This window comes from Strongylocentrotus purpuratus, unplaced genomic scaffold, assembly GCF_000002235.5.
Source record: "Strongylocentrotus purpuratus isolate Spur 01 unplaced genomic scaffold, Spur_5.0 spur5_contig_844, whole genome shotgun sequence".
NCBI lineage: Eukaryota > Metazoa > Echinodermata > Echinoidea > Camarodonta > Strongylocentrotidae > Strongylocentrotus > Strongylocentrotus purpuratus.
In genome coordinates, this window is record NW_022145551.1 from 1,165,688 (window position 1) to 1,182,644 (window position 16,957).

The following is a 16,957-nucleotide window of genomic DNA, read 5'->3' on the forward strand; positions in this document are numbered from 1 at the left end:
GACATAAACAACAAAGGAGATGGGTAGAACGATCAAAATTAGACAGAATTACAAAGGTTATGGATAAATCAACAGAAAATTGTAATTTGCACAGGATGTCGATCTTATAAAAATAGAAGGTCATCTTTTTTTGCAGCATGACAATTTTTCTGAAAAAATTAAAAAATTAAATACAGAAGATATATCAATAGGGGGGGGGGGTGAGAGAAATGAAATGACAATTTAGCTAAGCATCCTCTTGTTTGATATTCAAAACAAACTTATTACTTAACGACCTGACTACTGAATTTTTTTTTTTTTTTTTTTGGGGGGGGGGGGGGGGTTAGATTTAAGGCAATTCAGTCAAAATTGACTATTGACTCCTTTATTACTGGAGGTTTTTATACAGGATTCATCCGGTTCTTGTAGGCAATTGGTTAATAATACAAGTTCGATACACATCAACTTGGTAGACAGTTTGAATCAAGATGAATAATGCAAATCAAACAATTAACAAATCATTTGGCTCATGAGATTTTACTGGTGATACATTTTCCTGTACTTGGTGAATCACCAGGGGGGTGTTTCACAAAGATCCTAAGTAGAACTTAACTCTAAGTTGGACTTAAAAATTATGGACAGCCATTGGAGTCTTAAAATGAAATATATTCAAAAGCAGAAATTCAAGTATTTTAGACTTTTTATGAATTCCACATCCAGAACATGAAATCTCCTTGATGATAGACAATATGAATGATTTGAATAAACAATTAATGCCTTTCAAATTAACTTTTACAAAATATTTTCAAAGATGCTAATGGCTTTCCATAATTTTTAAGTCCAACTTAGAGATAAGTTCACCTTAGGATCTTTGTGAAACACCCCCCTGGATTAAAGAACCTATCAGCCCATGCCCGGGGCAAGCAAGGTAATCCCAAATGTGCTGAAATCTTTGGTATGACAAAATTAAGAAATCCGAGAGAGAGGAAGGCCGAGGACTTTGGGGAATTTTTTGAATTTTGTTGTTGTTGAGGGAACTAAATCTGACAGCGGCACAAACAAGGAACAGAGAAGAGTTGAAATAACGCATTTGGGCAACCAGCCCCTGCTAAGGGACAATGGTTCATGGAATTGTAGAACCGGGGGCACATGAGAATTTAGTTGTTAACGGATTAACGGGATCCGGTAACTTTGTCGCAGATTCTGAAACAAAATCCTGGATTCAGCTTTAATATGCTGTAATGATAATTATAAACCTTTATGTCAGTCAGGAACTCCATGACTTTTACAAGTCGATCGCCTGTCTGATTATCAAGATATTTATGATAGGAATTACAAATTTTGAAAACCGTTTGCCAAACGGTTTTCATAACACTACAGTTTAGTGGGGAAAACGAGTATGGTAAAACCGGTCACTCAAAGATTTTTACTTTTTTGAGGCACTTCTTGATCATTTTGAATAACACTTAGGGCTGTGCATCTCAGATTTAACATTGTTAAACGATGCCTTTAACAGTGAATTCTCTTCTCCTACCTGTTGTTGCACTTGCTGTGATAGCAGCACTCTTCTGCAACGAATCCCCACTGCCGCTCACACTCGTAATATCAAAGACATACTCTGTATCGGCTAACAAGCTATCTATATCAACGCTGAATTGATCCCTTGGTATGGTCATGGCAGTCGAATCTGTCGAGTCAGCTGAGGGGTAGAAGGTGACTTCGTAAAACTCAAAATCATTTGTGGCGGCGGTCCATGCCACCCTGATGCTCTCTGCGCTGAGTGGTGCAGCAGCAGCATTCATAGGTGGAGACGGCACTATGATTAAAAAGAAAAGACATCACATTAATAATAGCAAGCTGTACTAATGGATGGTTCCTCCATTAGGCTTTCCAGTGGTGATGTACAGAAATAAATCCTGGACATACAAAGATATCATATATAATAAAATTGAGCATGGGAAATCGCATTGAAACGCCAGTGGCTTGTAATGAAACATAGTGATTTCCCTTGCAATGATAGTAATAAACAAAATAAATACAGAATACAAACAAAGCACAAAACAAGACGAAAATCATTATCACATTTCAAAGATTAAAGAAGTAAATACAGAAACTTATTTCAAAACAATATATATTTGTAAATTTTGACACATTTGAAATGTGGTGTTGGTGGAGAATGCTAGATAACAAATGGCCACCTAGAGCACAAGCAAATTAGAGATTGATAAGTTACAACTCTGCTGTTCCTTGAAGGCTATAGCTGTGAAACAGAGACTTTGCTTCTGTGGACACATTGCAAAATTGAAGGGTATGAAGCATTTGTTGAGTTTTCAATTTCATTCTAACAACATCTCTACAGAAGAAATATTACATGTATCTTTAACAAAGAAACGTTCACCAAAAAAGAAGTACACTCTTTAATATATCTTTACCTACAAGATCTCTAACACATGATATTATTACATAAGATAATTTCAGAGAGGGAGAAGCTATTTCATAGCTCTTTAAGGTCTAGAACGACTTATAACAGATGAGATTTATCGTGTTACCTCTTATATGTGTACTTTATACAATGACATTGAGTGATTTCATGTTGGGTGTTTGGGGCTGGTATTAGTGTTTAATAAACACTAACACCACCCCTAAACACCTAAATGGAAATCAGCTAGTGTTAAGACTTTGACTTCTGAATATCGTCAACTTCTGGTAGCTAGTGTTATCGATTTTACAAAGTTGTCGTCTGCTGAACCGACCTTTATGGCTGGTATAATTATTTTACGTACAAATGTCCTATTCATTAACACTAGCCCCTAGGGATTTAGCAAATGTTGATTTCCAGTTCGGTGTTAGTGTTGTACCGCACAACAGTCTACGCACCAACGACGCTAAATTATTAGCTCGGTTTAAGAGCTCTTGACTGCTCTCAACACTAACACCCAACTTGAAATCACTCATTGTTAGTTTGGAGCTAGAGGGATATCATATTGTTTTACACACATCTAGCTTCAACAGACGATATCATTCCGGAAGAAATTTTCAGAGGGAGAAAATCATCCCTCTGACTCTAGTATGACTTACAGGTTCTCTGACTGACACGGATTGTGTCTTCGCTTTGATCGTTGCTTCTGACGATGAGCTCATAATTTCTTCCTGGAACCAGGTCTGTGTACCTGAACGACAGGATGGTGGTGGTCGATGATGACGACTGGACCAGGCCTTGGAAGTCCTCTCCAATTTCCTGGCCTACTTCAATGAACTGCGCCAGGTAGTCGACACCTTCTTTCTTGCGCCAGGTGACAGAGATGGTAGTGCTGTCATAGCCAGTCACGAGCAAGATAGCTTCTGGGAATGGAGCTGAGGGAAGAAAGAAAAAAAATGTTTAAATATCATTCATTCATTCATGAAGTGCCGTCCCAGGCCAGAGTTGGTGGCTCCGCACATCAATGGGCTTTGATCATAAGATCTTATTCTAATTAATCTCTCAATAACAGAGTCCAGTCTTGCTTGATGTTGTGAAATCTAGTGATTCCTTGTTCACTTCTTTCATGTTTCCCTTCTATAGTTCTTTCACGTTATATGGGACTGTAATGGCAGTTATTATGATGGTATATGTATTGGAAATCTGTATAGCAGCCCTTAAAGTGTAACAATCGCCAAAAGACATTTTTCTCTCTATTTTAGGGGTTCCATGTCACTTTACTTAACTCAACATATGAGCTATAAAGAGAAGGTTGAGTTCTGGGAAGGGGTGAAAATAATTTGTGAGCGTTATCATTGTATTATGCAAGTGTGGAAGAACATCAGATAAAAAATGTTCCCTGAAGAGCATGACTCTTCAAATGCCTTTTGAAGAGTGACCGCCCATTTCCCGTAGGTAAAGAGTTAAATTGAGCTAACCAGTTCTGCCCATTGCTTCAGTCGGGTCACTCGTAGATGAAAATCCTTCCCCTGCCGAGATGGTCCGCACCTCCACAGTGTAATTCACCTCTGGGAGAAGGTTATCAAGCAGTAGCTCTGTGGTAGAACTATCAACGACGTCCCAAACGGTGGTCAAGACTTGATCAGCCGGGCGGACCCTAACCTCGTATCCGCTGAGGGAACCAGCTGGAGGCGCTTCCCACTCCGCGAGCAAGGACGAATAGGGCACCGATGTAAGTTCTACTGACACGCTTCCTGGAGGGTTTGGGTCTGAAAAGCAATAATAATTATATGATTTGTAACATTCCTATTATTATGATTATAATATTATAGCAAAAATGACGGTGGTCGTAATGGTGATGATGGTGATGTATTAATGATAATTATAATATCAATAATAATAATGTATAAATACCTATGAATAATAAATGATATCAGTACTACTGCAACTAATACTCCTACTACTACTACTGCCACTACTTCTACCTCTACTACTACTACTATTATCGCCACTACTACAACTTCTTTACTAGTACTACCACTACTGCCACTACGACTACTTCTTTTACTACTACTACTACTACTATTAATACTGTTACTACTACTACAACTACTAACAACAATGTAATTCTATCTTATATGTATCTTTTATAAGGGACCCAAAGTTTGAATAATTTACATTTGCATATCAAATATTGTTGTTCATTAAATGCCTTCAGATGGGAAAAATTAATGATATTAGAGCATTATAATACTTTATAATTAGACCTTACTATTACTTTTGTTTAGGTTTTTTCATGTATTTGCTCTCTCCTGTTTCCTCTGTTTGAATGAATATAGACATGCACAGTACATTAAATGTATTTAATGTTGAATGAAATGAAACAATAACTTGACTAATACATAAAATGGCATTGGTTGTTATCCTGGTTGATCTAGAGCAGTGGTCTTGAAACTCAAAACCAAGTGATACGCTGGTGTCATTTGGTAAGGGATTAGAATCTAATCTTCATTACCCAGTCCTGCATAAGGGACTTAAAATAGCTGGTCCCCTGATTGCTTTAATACTTAATCCCGTCTGTACTAGTTTGGCCAGGAGGGATTAGATCACCCAGCGTGGTCACTGACAGGTAGTTGTCTCATCAACTCAGCCCTCAATTAGCATAAGAAAAAGAGGATCATGGGGAACCAACAGGCACCGCTTAGGCATTGTTTTCTATAAAGAAGGAGCAAGTAGCTGCAAGTAGTGCAGTGGGGCTTTAACACAATGCTTTCTTAGCAGTCAAGTAAACTAAACCCTCATCACCCCAAATATAACCAACAGTAAATCAGAAAAAGAAAATATACCTGTTCTGACTTGAATGGTATCCAAATCTCCTTGTGTACCAGGCACACTTAAAACAAGCGTGTATAACTGACCCGGCGTGAGTTCGTCAAACTCTCCTTCGACATTTGGAAGTACGTGGGGATTTGCAGACTGTAAGTCTGTGCCTATGTTCAGCTGAACAATATACTGGAGGACACTGGGCACTTCACTCAATGTATAGGTGATGGTGTCGGTTGTGATCCTGCGCAAGATGATCTCTCCTGGCTGCGCTGGCACTGAGGTGAAGGAGAAGTTGAATTTAAATTTAAATGAAGAGAGTAGTATTATTATAAAGCAATATTCACATGTTCAAGTGCATCTCCATTTTTCACCGAACACTGCGAGACGTAGAAAAGGTCAATTCAGATATCCAGGACTAAAAAGAGTCATGTTTGCGAGTTCCTAAATATTCACTTTATGTCATGACTAACATCAGGAACTGAAATATATGAATTAATGAAAAGCAGAGCTGCCTTGTGCGACCAAAAAAAGGAATCATGATGGCAAAAAAAAAGGAATTTCAAGCAAAAAAAAGGAATTCATGAAAACAAAACTTACATTCACGCGCGACACACTTCCAATGCAGAAATGTTCATTCCTCATGCTGATTTTCCAAACAAGTAGGGTTTTTTGTTTTGGTTATTTTGGTATTATCGGCATTTCATTCTTTTTGAGAATATTTTTCTCTTCAAGTATGTTTTAAAATTAGTTTTTCTATTGAATTTGTGATGAAATCACCATTTTAGGGCAGTTGGTTGACGTGTGGTATGTAATAAAAAAAAAAAAGGAAAAAAAAAACAAAAAAAAAACACATTTTATAAAGAAAAAACATAATACCGTAATTTGGAGGAAAAAACAGAGTAATTCCGGCAAAAATGGAATGGCAGCTCTGGAAGAGGCAATGGCTGATTACTATTCAAGAGCTTGGCTATACATTCAAACGTTAAACTATAGTCACAAAAGAAGGACGCTTTCAAATCCTTTCACTAATACATTGTTGGACAAGATTGCATGACCATGAAATACAACGTTTTGGTTTGACATTTAATAGAAAATTAATTCTAATCTATTGAATGATACTTTGCACATTCAGGGCAGTCAGTTTTATTCCCTATTGTGCAACTAGCTTTACAAACATTTACCATAAATTAACTTGTTCGATTCATGTACCAATTTAAATTCTTTGTCACATTGTCCTTTTTACTTTTAAGATATCCTGTGAGAAGAAAAAGCTTCATAATAAAAGTGAACTTCTGGAAGAAAAAAAAAATTGTTCCAGAGTTTTGGTAGAGCATGTTGCTGTCTAGTGAATAAAGTGTACAGGTGTTGCAGTCCGGTGGATAAGTCTCAAGGTACAAGGTTCAAATCCCTGTTGCAGTACTAAAGTCCTTTGGCAAGACATACATCTGAATTTACCACACTCCACCCAGGTGAGGTAAATGTGTACCCAGCAGGAATTAATTCCTTACAAGGCTCAAGCGCTGTAAAGGCAACTGTCGGAAAGCCGGAGTAATAATAATGGAGCGCCAGGATTGGTAATGTGCTAGGCATGAGCGCTAGATAAGTCTCCAATATTGTTATAATTATTATTAGAACATGTGAATTTTTATGGAATTTAACACCCTCAGAAGCCTCAGAAGGGGTTAAAGCATGTGTCAATAGATTCTGTCGTCTTACATGTTTCGAACATTCCGCTTACGGCTTTACTGATGCTGGGCATGTTATCCACTCCTGTCACCGCCCTAACGAACACAGTGTACACCTTCTGGGGTAGAAGAGTAACAATGTCCAGAGACAGAGGTCCACTAGCGTCTATCCTAGAAACGGCCGGAGTGGTACCATCGGGAGGAGAATACGTTACTTCGTAAAAGCTGATAGACCCAGGAGAGGCGAACCAAAAGATTGGAATCACGGTGGATGTGGGGCTTCCGAAAATAGCAGACGGAGCAATGGGTCCTAAAGGGATGAGAACATAAGCACTTGATTATTAGACCCACTCATTCACTTATTCAACATGTGTCTTACTAAAGTGACAGGTGTCACTATCGTTGTACAGTCAAACCTGTCTATAGCGGCAACCCAAGGAAAACACAAGCGGTCTTTGAATACAGGTTCCTTTAGTACATGTTTCACTGAGAAACCATATTCAAGGGAAACAAACAAATGTAGGTGGTCAGTAAAGCAGGTCTGGCTGTAGTTATGACAGCAGGTTTGACTGTTGTTATAAAACCAGTGTTTTTCCCCTCCTTTTCAAGCATTATCATTCATCATTCATTACATTTGTTTTACAAATCAGTGCAAAGAAAAAACTCACTTTTGTGAATGTCGTGAATCTGTGTGATATCAAAATTTATTTGACGCTCTATACAATTGCAGAGGGGCAACTCAGTTTAATATATACCAACATTATCATTCTTTAAAAATATTTTAGTCATGCAAAAGATATGAGAATTGTAACTTTTGCAAATGCACAGAGGCATCTCACTTTCTGTAAACTTTCTTGATCCGTTTAAAATCCCACTATAATTCCGCATTATATCAAAGCTTCTTTCATTTTCCATACCAGTAGGTCTAAAGAGAGGCAACTCACTTGTGCGGACATTGACAGTCCTTGGAATAATGGTGTTAGTTAATTCCGTGATCCGTATCGTGTAAAGCGTTCCGGGTACCAAGCCATCGAATGTCTTCTTGACTACAGCTCCGGTGACGAAAGAATTGGATCCTACTTGAGCTGGTGTTCCTGCAAGGTAGATGGCTTCAACGAATCCGCGCCTGTTACCGGTGGCGTAGAAGATGGTAATGTTGTCTGTCGTGGTCTCTTGAACAACGATCTCGTCATCAGGCACGTCATCTACACACAGTCAAGGACAGGGATATAACTCTTTAAATGCAAAACAATTATATCTTCCTGTGCCATACTGTATACTTTATTATGGGATACATGGTATTAATTTCCTAATCAAATGGAAACGCATAGAGATGTTATTTCATAATGTATTATGCGCTCTACAAGAACTGAATATTATTATTATTATTATACATGCACATATACATGGTACATGAATCAAAGCCTTCAAGATATTTAACTGTTTCCATTGCAAGATTAATCTTTACTTCGTCCTTGTTTTCACGAAGTGACGGTAGAGAGGAAAATCGTAACGCAAAGTGAATGCAATTTTTTTTCACTACCGTCACTTCGTGAAAACAGCGACGATTTGTGTTGAAAGGATTGTCATGGAGCAAGTAAAGACCAGAAATGGTTAATCCTGTAAAGCTGATGTGTTTCCTAATGCAATTTTTCTGTCAATTGGTGCCAACTGTTTTGAGCAAAACTGTATCTGAGGCAAACAACCAATCGTGCTGAGAGGCAAAGAAAGCAACTACGGTAAAGTTTTAAAAAGAGTTAAAGACCAAATCTGGATATAAGGAAAATAAGATATTGTACTTGTAAACATAAGCAGGTAAAGCTCAAGACAATTTTACATTTTTATCATTTCAAACTGGTACAGGCTTTAATAGATATCGGTAATGAAATTTGATTCCTTTATGTGGCTGCATGTACTGTATCAAGCCTGATGACAGCTATTGATGCTCACTGTTCTAAATTCTTCTGCAAACTAATCTAGAAAGACAACTAATCTCTCACAAACTGTGAATTCTGCATTCGTCCCAAGAGTTGAATAGGTACTGGAAGGAAAAAAAATCAGTAGCCTAGCTAGGGCTGGGGTAATATTCAAGTGACTTGAGCACCTCAGCGTGGTGGACAAGAGTGTTATAATCCAATATTACATATTATACAACTCACTCCCAGATCCTAATCAAATGATTGGTCATGCATGGTCACGTGTGATTCATTTACTGAGCCTATTGCATGCTTTTTCATGTTTTCATTCGTTCATTATATGATCTATCCGCTCTCGTTGACGCTGTGTGTATCTATCGCTCTCAGCCTAACGGCTTCATGCAATAGATACACACAGCCTGCTCAACTCGAGTGCGGATAGATCGTATTATGAACTCATGCGCATGCATCATTTGTTTAGTATCATATCACATTTTATATTATAATATATTATTACTATTATAATATTATTATCATCATCATCATCATCAGCGGCAGCATCATTCTTATTATCTTACCTGTAATGATGCTACTCTCTAAAGGTTCATCACCCATCTGCTCTGCAAATTGGCCATCCATATCCAGACAAGACGACACGGTTACTAGGTACTCTTTGAGATAGACCAGTCCCTCAAGCTCGTAGACCAGTCTCTCGTTGGGGTAGATGACATCGTTGAAAGAACAGGACATATCTGCGCACTTCACATCAACTTTGTACTGACTGACCTCCGACTCGGCTGCTTCCCATTCGATAGAGAACGAGGTCGAGGTCTTGGAAACCTCCAGATTTGATGGCGATGCTGGGTCTGTGTAATGTATAGTAAACGAAAAAAGTTTACAATGACACAAGTAATTGTTTTATTTTGTATTAATTTATTCTCTCTGCTCTAACATCTTTTTTATCATTATCGCACAACTACTTCCCAATATCTAGCAAAGTGTTAGCCACGTCCCTCCCAGTCCACACGTCAGCCGACATGTCACACATCAATAAATGGTCCATGGTCTGAGGGCCCTCCAAGCATGCACTCACAGTCTGCTGAATGTGTGTCAATGTATCTGGGGGGGGGGGGGTTTCACAAAGATTCTGTGATGAACTTAGCACTAAGTTCGACTTATCAATTATGGAAAGCTGTTAGCATCCATGAAAATATTTTGTAAAAGATATTTTAAAAGTCATAAAATGTTGATTCAAATCATTCATATTTTCTATTATCAAGTAGATTTTTGTTTTTGATGTGGAATTTATACAAAGTCTGTGCAGGTAAACGTAACAAAGGCGAACATAAAAATGATCATCTTCACTTACTCGTTCTAACTTGAGTCACTAGGTTCTGCGATTGACTCAATGAGGTAATAGTGTAAGTAGTAGATGGGTTCAAACCGGTGAAAGTATGAACGGGCCTGTCACCAACATTCACGTTCCTTGCTTCATCATCCTGGGGTTCAATGTTCACTATGATATTGGTGTTTGTGTCTCTCCAGGCCACAGTAATTGAAGTTGAGTTGTAGTCCAACACGACAAAGGCGTCGGCAGCAATCGATACTGAAGATGAAAAAAGTCAATAAATAAATTGTAAATGAAAGAAGATGTGTGGAACAAAAAAAGAACACTTATTATTACTACGTTTTGATTTTTGAAGGCAGTACAAGAGGGTATCTTGAGGAGAACAGAAAGAGCCATGATATGAGAGATGTGTGGTGTGAAACTGTTAGATAGAAAGATCACAAGTGAGAACATGGAAAGATCGGGTCTGAAGGAAACTGTGGTGGAAGTGGTATAGAGAAGTAGATGTAGATGGATTGGTAATGTGTTGAGGAGGGAAGATGATGAACCAGTAAAAAGAGTGTCAGTATTCATTGCAATTCTTTGATTTTGTAGTACCAATCATCTCTTTAAAGCCCCACTGCACTAGTTTGACCAGGAGGGATTATATCTCCCTGCAAGGTCACTGACAGGTAGTTATCTCATCAACTCAGCTCTCAACTATGATAAGAAAAAGAGGATCACGGGGGACCAACGGGCACCGCTTAGGCATTTTTTTCTATATAGAGGGAGCAAGTAGCTACAAGTAGTGCAGTGGGGATTTAAAACTTACATCATCACACACTCCTAGCTTAATTTCTTCCCCATAATTAGATGTTGTATTGCCCTTTAGGTCAGAATTTTTTTTTCCTTTTTTTCCCCCTCCCTCTTTGGGCTGATATTTCTCAGTTTTGAATGCTTTAATATATATTTTTGTATTCATTAAACATTTTTACTTTGTTTAAACGGTAAAAAAAAAAAAAAATTAAAAGCCGACCGTACATTTCAAGATTTTTGGGTTGGTCACAAAGGACAATTCAACATTTTTTTTTAAAACTTCTAATGTAAAAACTCACATGTGGTGGTGTTTATCCTCCTGGTAGGTTCACTGTAGGTGGTGTTGTGTTCTCCACTCACCGCAACGACCTGGAAGTCATACGAAACGTCCGGGGAGAGGCCTTCGACCTTCCATGTCCTCACATCTTGGTCCACCTCCTCCACATCCATGTACGTAATGCCCTCTGTGGGTTTGTAGCTGATGATGAAGCCGGTATACTCCCCAGTCCCTGGAACCCATGTTAAAGTCACTGAGACATAGTCAACAGCGGTAACAGCGAGGAGACCTGGACTTGAAGGCACTAGAAAACAGAACAAGTCAAACATAACACAGGGGTGATAGTGAGTACTAACAACAACAACAAAAAATCCTCAACCACCCCACTTGAGTAAAAAAAAAAAAAGGAATCTGGGGAGAAAAGAAGAAAAAAATCTGGAAAAAAAAGAAGAAGGAAAAAAAAAAAAACAATCAGGAAACCGATTTAAATCAGTTAATTATCAGGCCTGAAAACAACACCAGATCAGACAAATGAGTTCCTTATTAGCAGATTGGGATGAAAATGCACTCGAAAACAAAACAGGGTGGATATTTGCGCTATATAAATATCCAATATTATTATTATTATTATCATAACAACAACAGATCAGACAAATTAGATGCTTGACGTTAGCAGACTGGAAGAGGTAACAATAATAGCGACTTACAGGTACGAACGAGGCCCGTTTCCTGCTGATCTCCTGGGAGAACAAAAACTGTGAGTTCGTAGAGACGTCCTGGGATAGCACCAGTAACATCAGACTGTCTGATGCTGAGGGTATCAAGCTTGGAGCCATCTGATGGACTGTAGGTGGTGATGTAGGTCACATCTGGCACAATGGATGGACCCCACTGGAATCTAAAGCTGGTCGGAGTTCGGTTGATGATGACGATCTCTCCAGGAGCTGGGATTTCTAGAACGGTAAGAACAAGTAAAAACAGTCAGACATAAATATTGCATAATGAAGTTGAACTGTGGAGTGGAAGTATCATAATTATAACCACAATGCTGAAAACACCATACTGTTAGCCATAAAAGCATTTTATTATCATTATTATTCCTCTTAAATATCTGTTCGATAATTTCACCCTCCACACAATGAGGTGAAAAAAGGAAGGAAGATATAGCAGAACTCAAAGAGGATAAAATGTTTATTTCCCCCATCATCAAACCGACAATAAGCCAGAAAGACTCATTTTGGAGTAGATAGGAGGAAAACCGAATTGTGTAAAAAATCTAAGAGACTGAAATGTGTCATCTAAAACCAAAACAAGTTGCTCTTACAATTATCTCAAGCCACTGGGTTTACAACATGTTACATCCTTCGTATATAATATGATTTTCATGAACTTGAATTGATTGAATTAAACAGTGGCGTGAAAGGTGACATGATAATAATATAATAATGTTTTATTTACCCAGGGTAGCCACTTCAGTTATGAAACTGCTCTTCCAGCGTGCCCTGCATAACATAACTACTACCCTTCTCCAATCTAATATGCTGAGCGCCTAGCTAGGAGGCAGAAGGTCCCATTGTTATAAGTCTTTGGTATGACTCGGTCGGGGATTGAACCCACGACCTCCCGTTCATGAGGCGGGCGCTCTAACCACTGAGCCACCATGCCCGTCTATGGGATCTATGGGAAAATCCCAAGAGATTGAATAGTGCCATCTGAAACCAAACAAATATAAATGCTCTTCTTACCTGTTCGCCCCTCCCTAGTAATCACATCGCTGCTCTGGGGGAAACCTCCATCATTAGCCTCGGTAACGAGGTAGATGTTGTAGGTGGTAGCCGTGTTTAGGTTATTGATGGTTGCAGTGGTGACATCGGGTGCAAATCGTCCAACCTCCGTCCTGATTCTATCCCCAATGCTATAGGACAAGATGTACTCATCGAAGACTCCTCCAGCCCTTGGTGGTGCCCACGCCACGTCGATGGATGTTGGGGTACTGTCGGCGACATCGAGATCCAGTGGAGGGTAGGGGGCTGTAGAGAAAGAAGGGAAGCATGCTAAGCTGAACATACATGTACATATGTAACACATTGCATGGGATACTGTAGATTACAGAGATCATCATTTGCTTCTCAACGTAGGGCCCTGCATCTCAGATTTAACATTGTTAAACGATGTCTTTAAGATGACAATTCCTTATCGCACTAGGCTAGGGCACAGTGCCCTTACACAAGACATGTTAGTTGTAAAAGAGAAGTCTACTCTTGGTGAGTGACAATACCTGTTACAGGGTAAACACTCAAATGATGTCAAATTCTCCATGCAAACCGACTTACTATGGACCTTTAAGATCTATTATAGAGTTTCTATACTTATTGTGTTTTCAATTTAATTTTTTATAAACTTTGATCAAAGTAAACCCCTTCATAGCAGAAGTTTCTATTCTCTTTGCTTTTTTTTAACGAAATTAATTTACTTTGTTCAAAGTAAAAATCTGTTTCTTGCAGGATTTAAATGTGATCTTTCGACTTCAAGCAAAAAACACAAGAGCAGAATTTTATGGTATCTTTATGCACAACAAACAGGAGAGTTATCTGAGACTACGTCACAATTCAGTAACCAGATTTCTGACTTGGAGATTGGCATAGGTATAGTGATATCACACTCATAACTTTCTTCTTATTTGTCCGATTTATCTCAAACTTTTGCCATTCTGTTTCTCTCATTTTCCGCTTTAAATGAAATGGTTACAAAGGTTGGATCACCCTGCAAAGAGGCTTACATGTCCTGAATTGTTGATCTGGACCGGTGGCCGTTGTAGTCTGAACGTTTGCAGTATACAGACTTCCAGGTGTTAGCCCCTTCCTCACAGACAACGGTGTTTCTCCTTCCGGAACCGTTTCTGAAGAAGGGATGGGGTTCGCACCACTATCATCCACGGTGATGATGTACGTATCCTCTCCAAGAACTAAACCCCAAGTCAACTGGGCCTCGGTCTCGTTCACAAATCGCACAATGACTTGCAGTGGTAGGATAGGAGCTATATCAAATGAGGAAAAAACAAATTTTCAAATTATCAGGGGTGATAGTTTTGTTTTTTTCACTCAACCACGCCTCCCTTGAGTAAAAAAAAAAGAAAAGAGGATTCGGGGGAGACAAAATGGAATCCAACAACATTCCCCCCATTTTGAGTAGGAAAATTGGGGGAAAATAGGAGAAAAATAGGGGGAAAATAGGGAAGAACAGAAAAAAAATTGGGAAAATAGGGATAAAATCGGGAATAAAAAAATAATCGGGTAAAAAAAAAAAAAAAAAAAAAAAAAATCTGGAAAAGAAAAAAAACAATTGTGAAGAACAAAAATCAGGAATAAAAAAAAAGGGTAATTATCAGGCCTGAGTTGTTTCAATACAAGGTTAACTAGCAGATACAGGATATCTTTCATGAAAGATATTAGGAAGAATACAAATCAAATGTTTTCCATGTCCTTTCAATACAAGTTTTAAAAGCAGAGGCAGAGGTTAGTATGGTTAAAGCAAATCAGTAAAATGACGGTAGGTTGCAGTTGTTGGATAGAGTCTTCATGAAATAAAACAGATGTTTTAAGGTTACTCTAATACAATTTTAAAGGTTACGCAAAGTTTTGGGAAATTTTGAATATTGGGTGGATAGTAATTCTTAAAATTGTTGATATATTTGGATGCCCCTGTGGATGTTTTATAAGCAATAGAAAATGTAGCCTCTAAAACACTTCAGCTTTCGAGAAATTGAATAATAAAAAATACTGGTGCTCCTGGTAAATTTCAAATATTTCAAATAGTGCCTAAGCTTTTTGGTAGCTGCGTACATGAAAATCTCAGAATATGCAGTTTTGATATATAATTTCCAAACAGAAATAGCAAATCGGTCGATTGTAGTCAAGAAACTAACTAAGCTAAAGGAATTTCAGTCTTGAGAGGGAGCTACACAACATAAAGAGATTATTATTTACAATTTCATCACTTTAGACTCAATTTCAACCTTGACAACGATCGTTGAATATTTTAAAATCGCATATGCTTCCCATGTATTCATTTGAACCAATTTCATGACCCCATACCAAACAAAACTTTGTATTGCCTATAACAGCAGACACAATACACCATACCCATATATATATATTTCATTGCGTCTTAACTTTGTACATGGCAGAGGCACACAAATATGTATCATGATATTAAATTTGTTTGCGTAATGTTGTCATTATGATCGCTATCCTTATCATCATTATTATTCTCACTGCACAATAATGATTCTAGATTGTATATACATACCTGTATCAAACATGACTGAGAATGGTGTGCTTGATGTAGCATCTTCACCGGTCCCAGACCACGTTACCACGGTAACTGTATATTGAGAATCAGGGAACAATCCTGACAGGGTAAGGGTGCGTGGTTCATCTGCCCGTACATCAGTGCGTCTTGGAGAATTGCCATTGGGAGGATCATACGCGACTTCGTAATACGACACAACACCAAGGGCGCTATTCCAGTTGAGTGTGATGTTGGTTGATGTGGTGAGGGACGACGTCAACTGAGTGATAGCATTCGGCCCTGGAAACAATTAAGAATATTAGATAGCTTAGACAGATACCGAGATGTGATTGGTTCAGGGCTCGTCATGTGATATCAATTGCGAGGATCGTAATTGTTATATTTTCCTGGCCGGTCACTTTCGATGGTTATGTTCACCAGCTGGTGAAATAAATAAATTTTTAATCAATGCATGTCGCCCTCTTGAGGAACGTATGTCACCAATTACACCAATACCAATGAGGGTCAATTTTTTTTTATCAATATATTTTTTTCTCCAATTTTTTTCTTTCCCCTTGTAATTACCTTTTCCACATTTTTTTTTACCCCCAAAATACCTTTTTTTTTCATAAGAATATTTTTGTTTTCCCCTTGAAATTTTTAAAAATTTTCTCAAATTATATCTAATATTTTTTTTCTCTCACAATTTTGTCTAAAATGTTGTTCATCCTCTGCCAATTCCGGCCAAAAAATTGACCCCCCTCCATCCCTAAATTTTTCAAACCAGGGCTACCGGTATCTAATATAACAGATATTGACTGGCAGGGGGTATATAACATTCTTCAGCAGTCCAAAGAATGTTATATCATACCCCCTGCCAGTCAATATCTGTATAATATTAAACAGTTGGAAGCGAGGCTCCTTACAAGCTTTCATTATGAATTTCATTGTAATGTGTTCATTCAAAATACCAGCTGTCAGTGGCCTTGCAGGGAGGTCTAATTCACCCTGGCCAAATTGGTATAGATGGGCTTTAAGGTTGGATTTTCTTTCAAACATGCCACATGATTTTGGGCCGAGATTTCAAAATCGTACTTACGAGTTCTCTGTGTGATCTCATCGTTGAGGTCGTTGTCACCATTCTGTATTCTAATTGTATAGAGCTCCCCAGCAGTCAGTGAATCCAGAGTGTACTCAGCATACACGATTTCTGGTGATACAGACAGAGTTCTCTGTGTCTGTTGTGTTTCATGTGTAGGTTTGTAGCTGATGAAGAAAGCCAAGGAATTCAAATCAGTTGTCAGCCATACCAGGTTGATGGTAGTAGTCGTCGTTTCACGAACGTCCACGGTTCCTGCGGGGAGTTCATCTGGTTTGAAATAAATAGGAGGAAATGAATTACAAATTGCTATAGAGACTAAA

General features: G+C 38.3%; 1 protein-coding gene across 1 annotated transcript in view; it reads right to left on the reverse strand.

Annotated features, from left to right (window-relative positions):
• LOC105437361 overlaps window positions 1-16,957 on the reverse strand; it is a 122,420-nt gene that overhangs the window by 80,493 nt on the left and 24,970 nt on the right. Inside the window, exons 21-34 of the mRNA XM_030990362.1 lie at window positions 16,635-16,904; window positions 15,554-15,835; window positions 14,025-14,282; window positions 12,991-13,275; window positions 11,953-12,198; window positions 11,268-11,549; window positions 10,195-10,431; window positions 9,404-9,691; window positions 7,854-8,114; window positions 6,941-7,219; window positions 5,245-5,499; window positions 3,877-4,167; window positions 3,058-3,333; window positions 1,514-1,795 (exon numbers count right to left, since the gene is read on the reverse strand). Coding sequence (XP_030846222.1) covers window positions 1,514-1,795; window positions 3,058-3,333; window positions 3,877-4,167; window positions 5,245-5,499; window positions 6,941-7,219; window positions 7,854-8,114; window positions 9,404-9,691; window positions 10,195-10,431; window positions 11,268-11,549; window positions 11,953-12,198; window positions 12,991-13,275; window positions 14,025-14,282; window positions 15,554-15,835; window positions 16,635-16,904 — 3,792 coding nt within the window. The remainder of the gene's footprint in view (window positions 1-1,513; window positions 1,796-3,057; window positions 3,334-3,876; window positions 4,168-5,244; window positions 5,500-6,940; window positions 7,220-7,853; window positions 8,115-9,403; window positions 9,692-10,194; window positions 10,432-11,267; window positions 11,550-11,952; window positions 12,199-12,990; window positions 13,276-14,024; window positions 14,283-15,553; window positions 15,836-16,634; window positions 16,905-16,957) is intronic.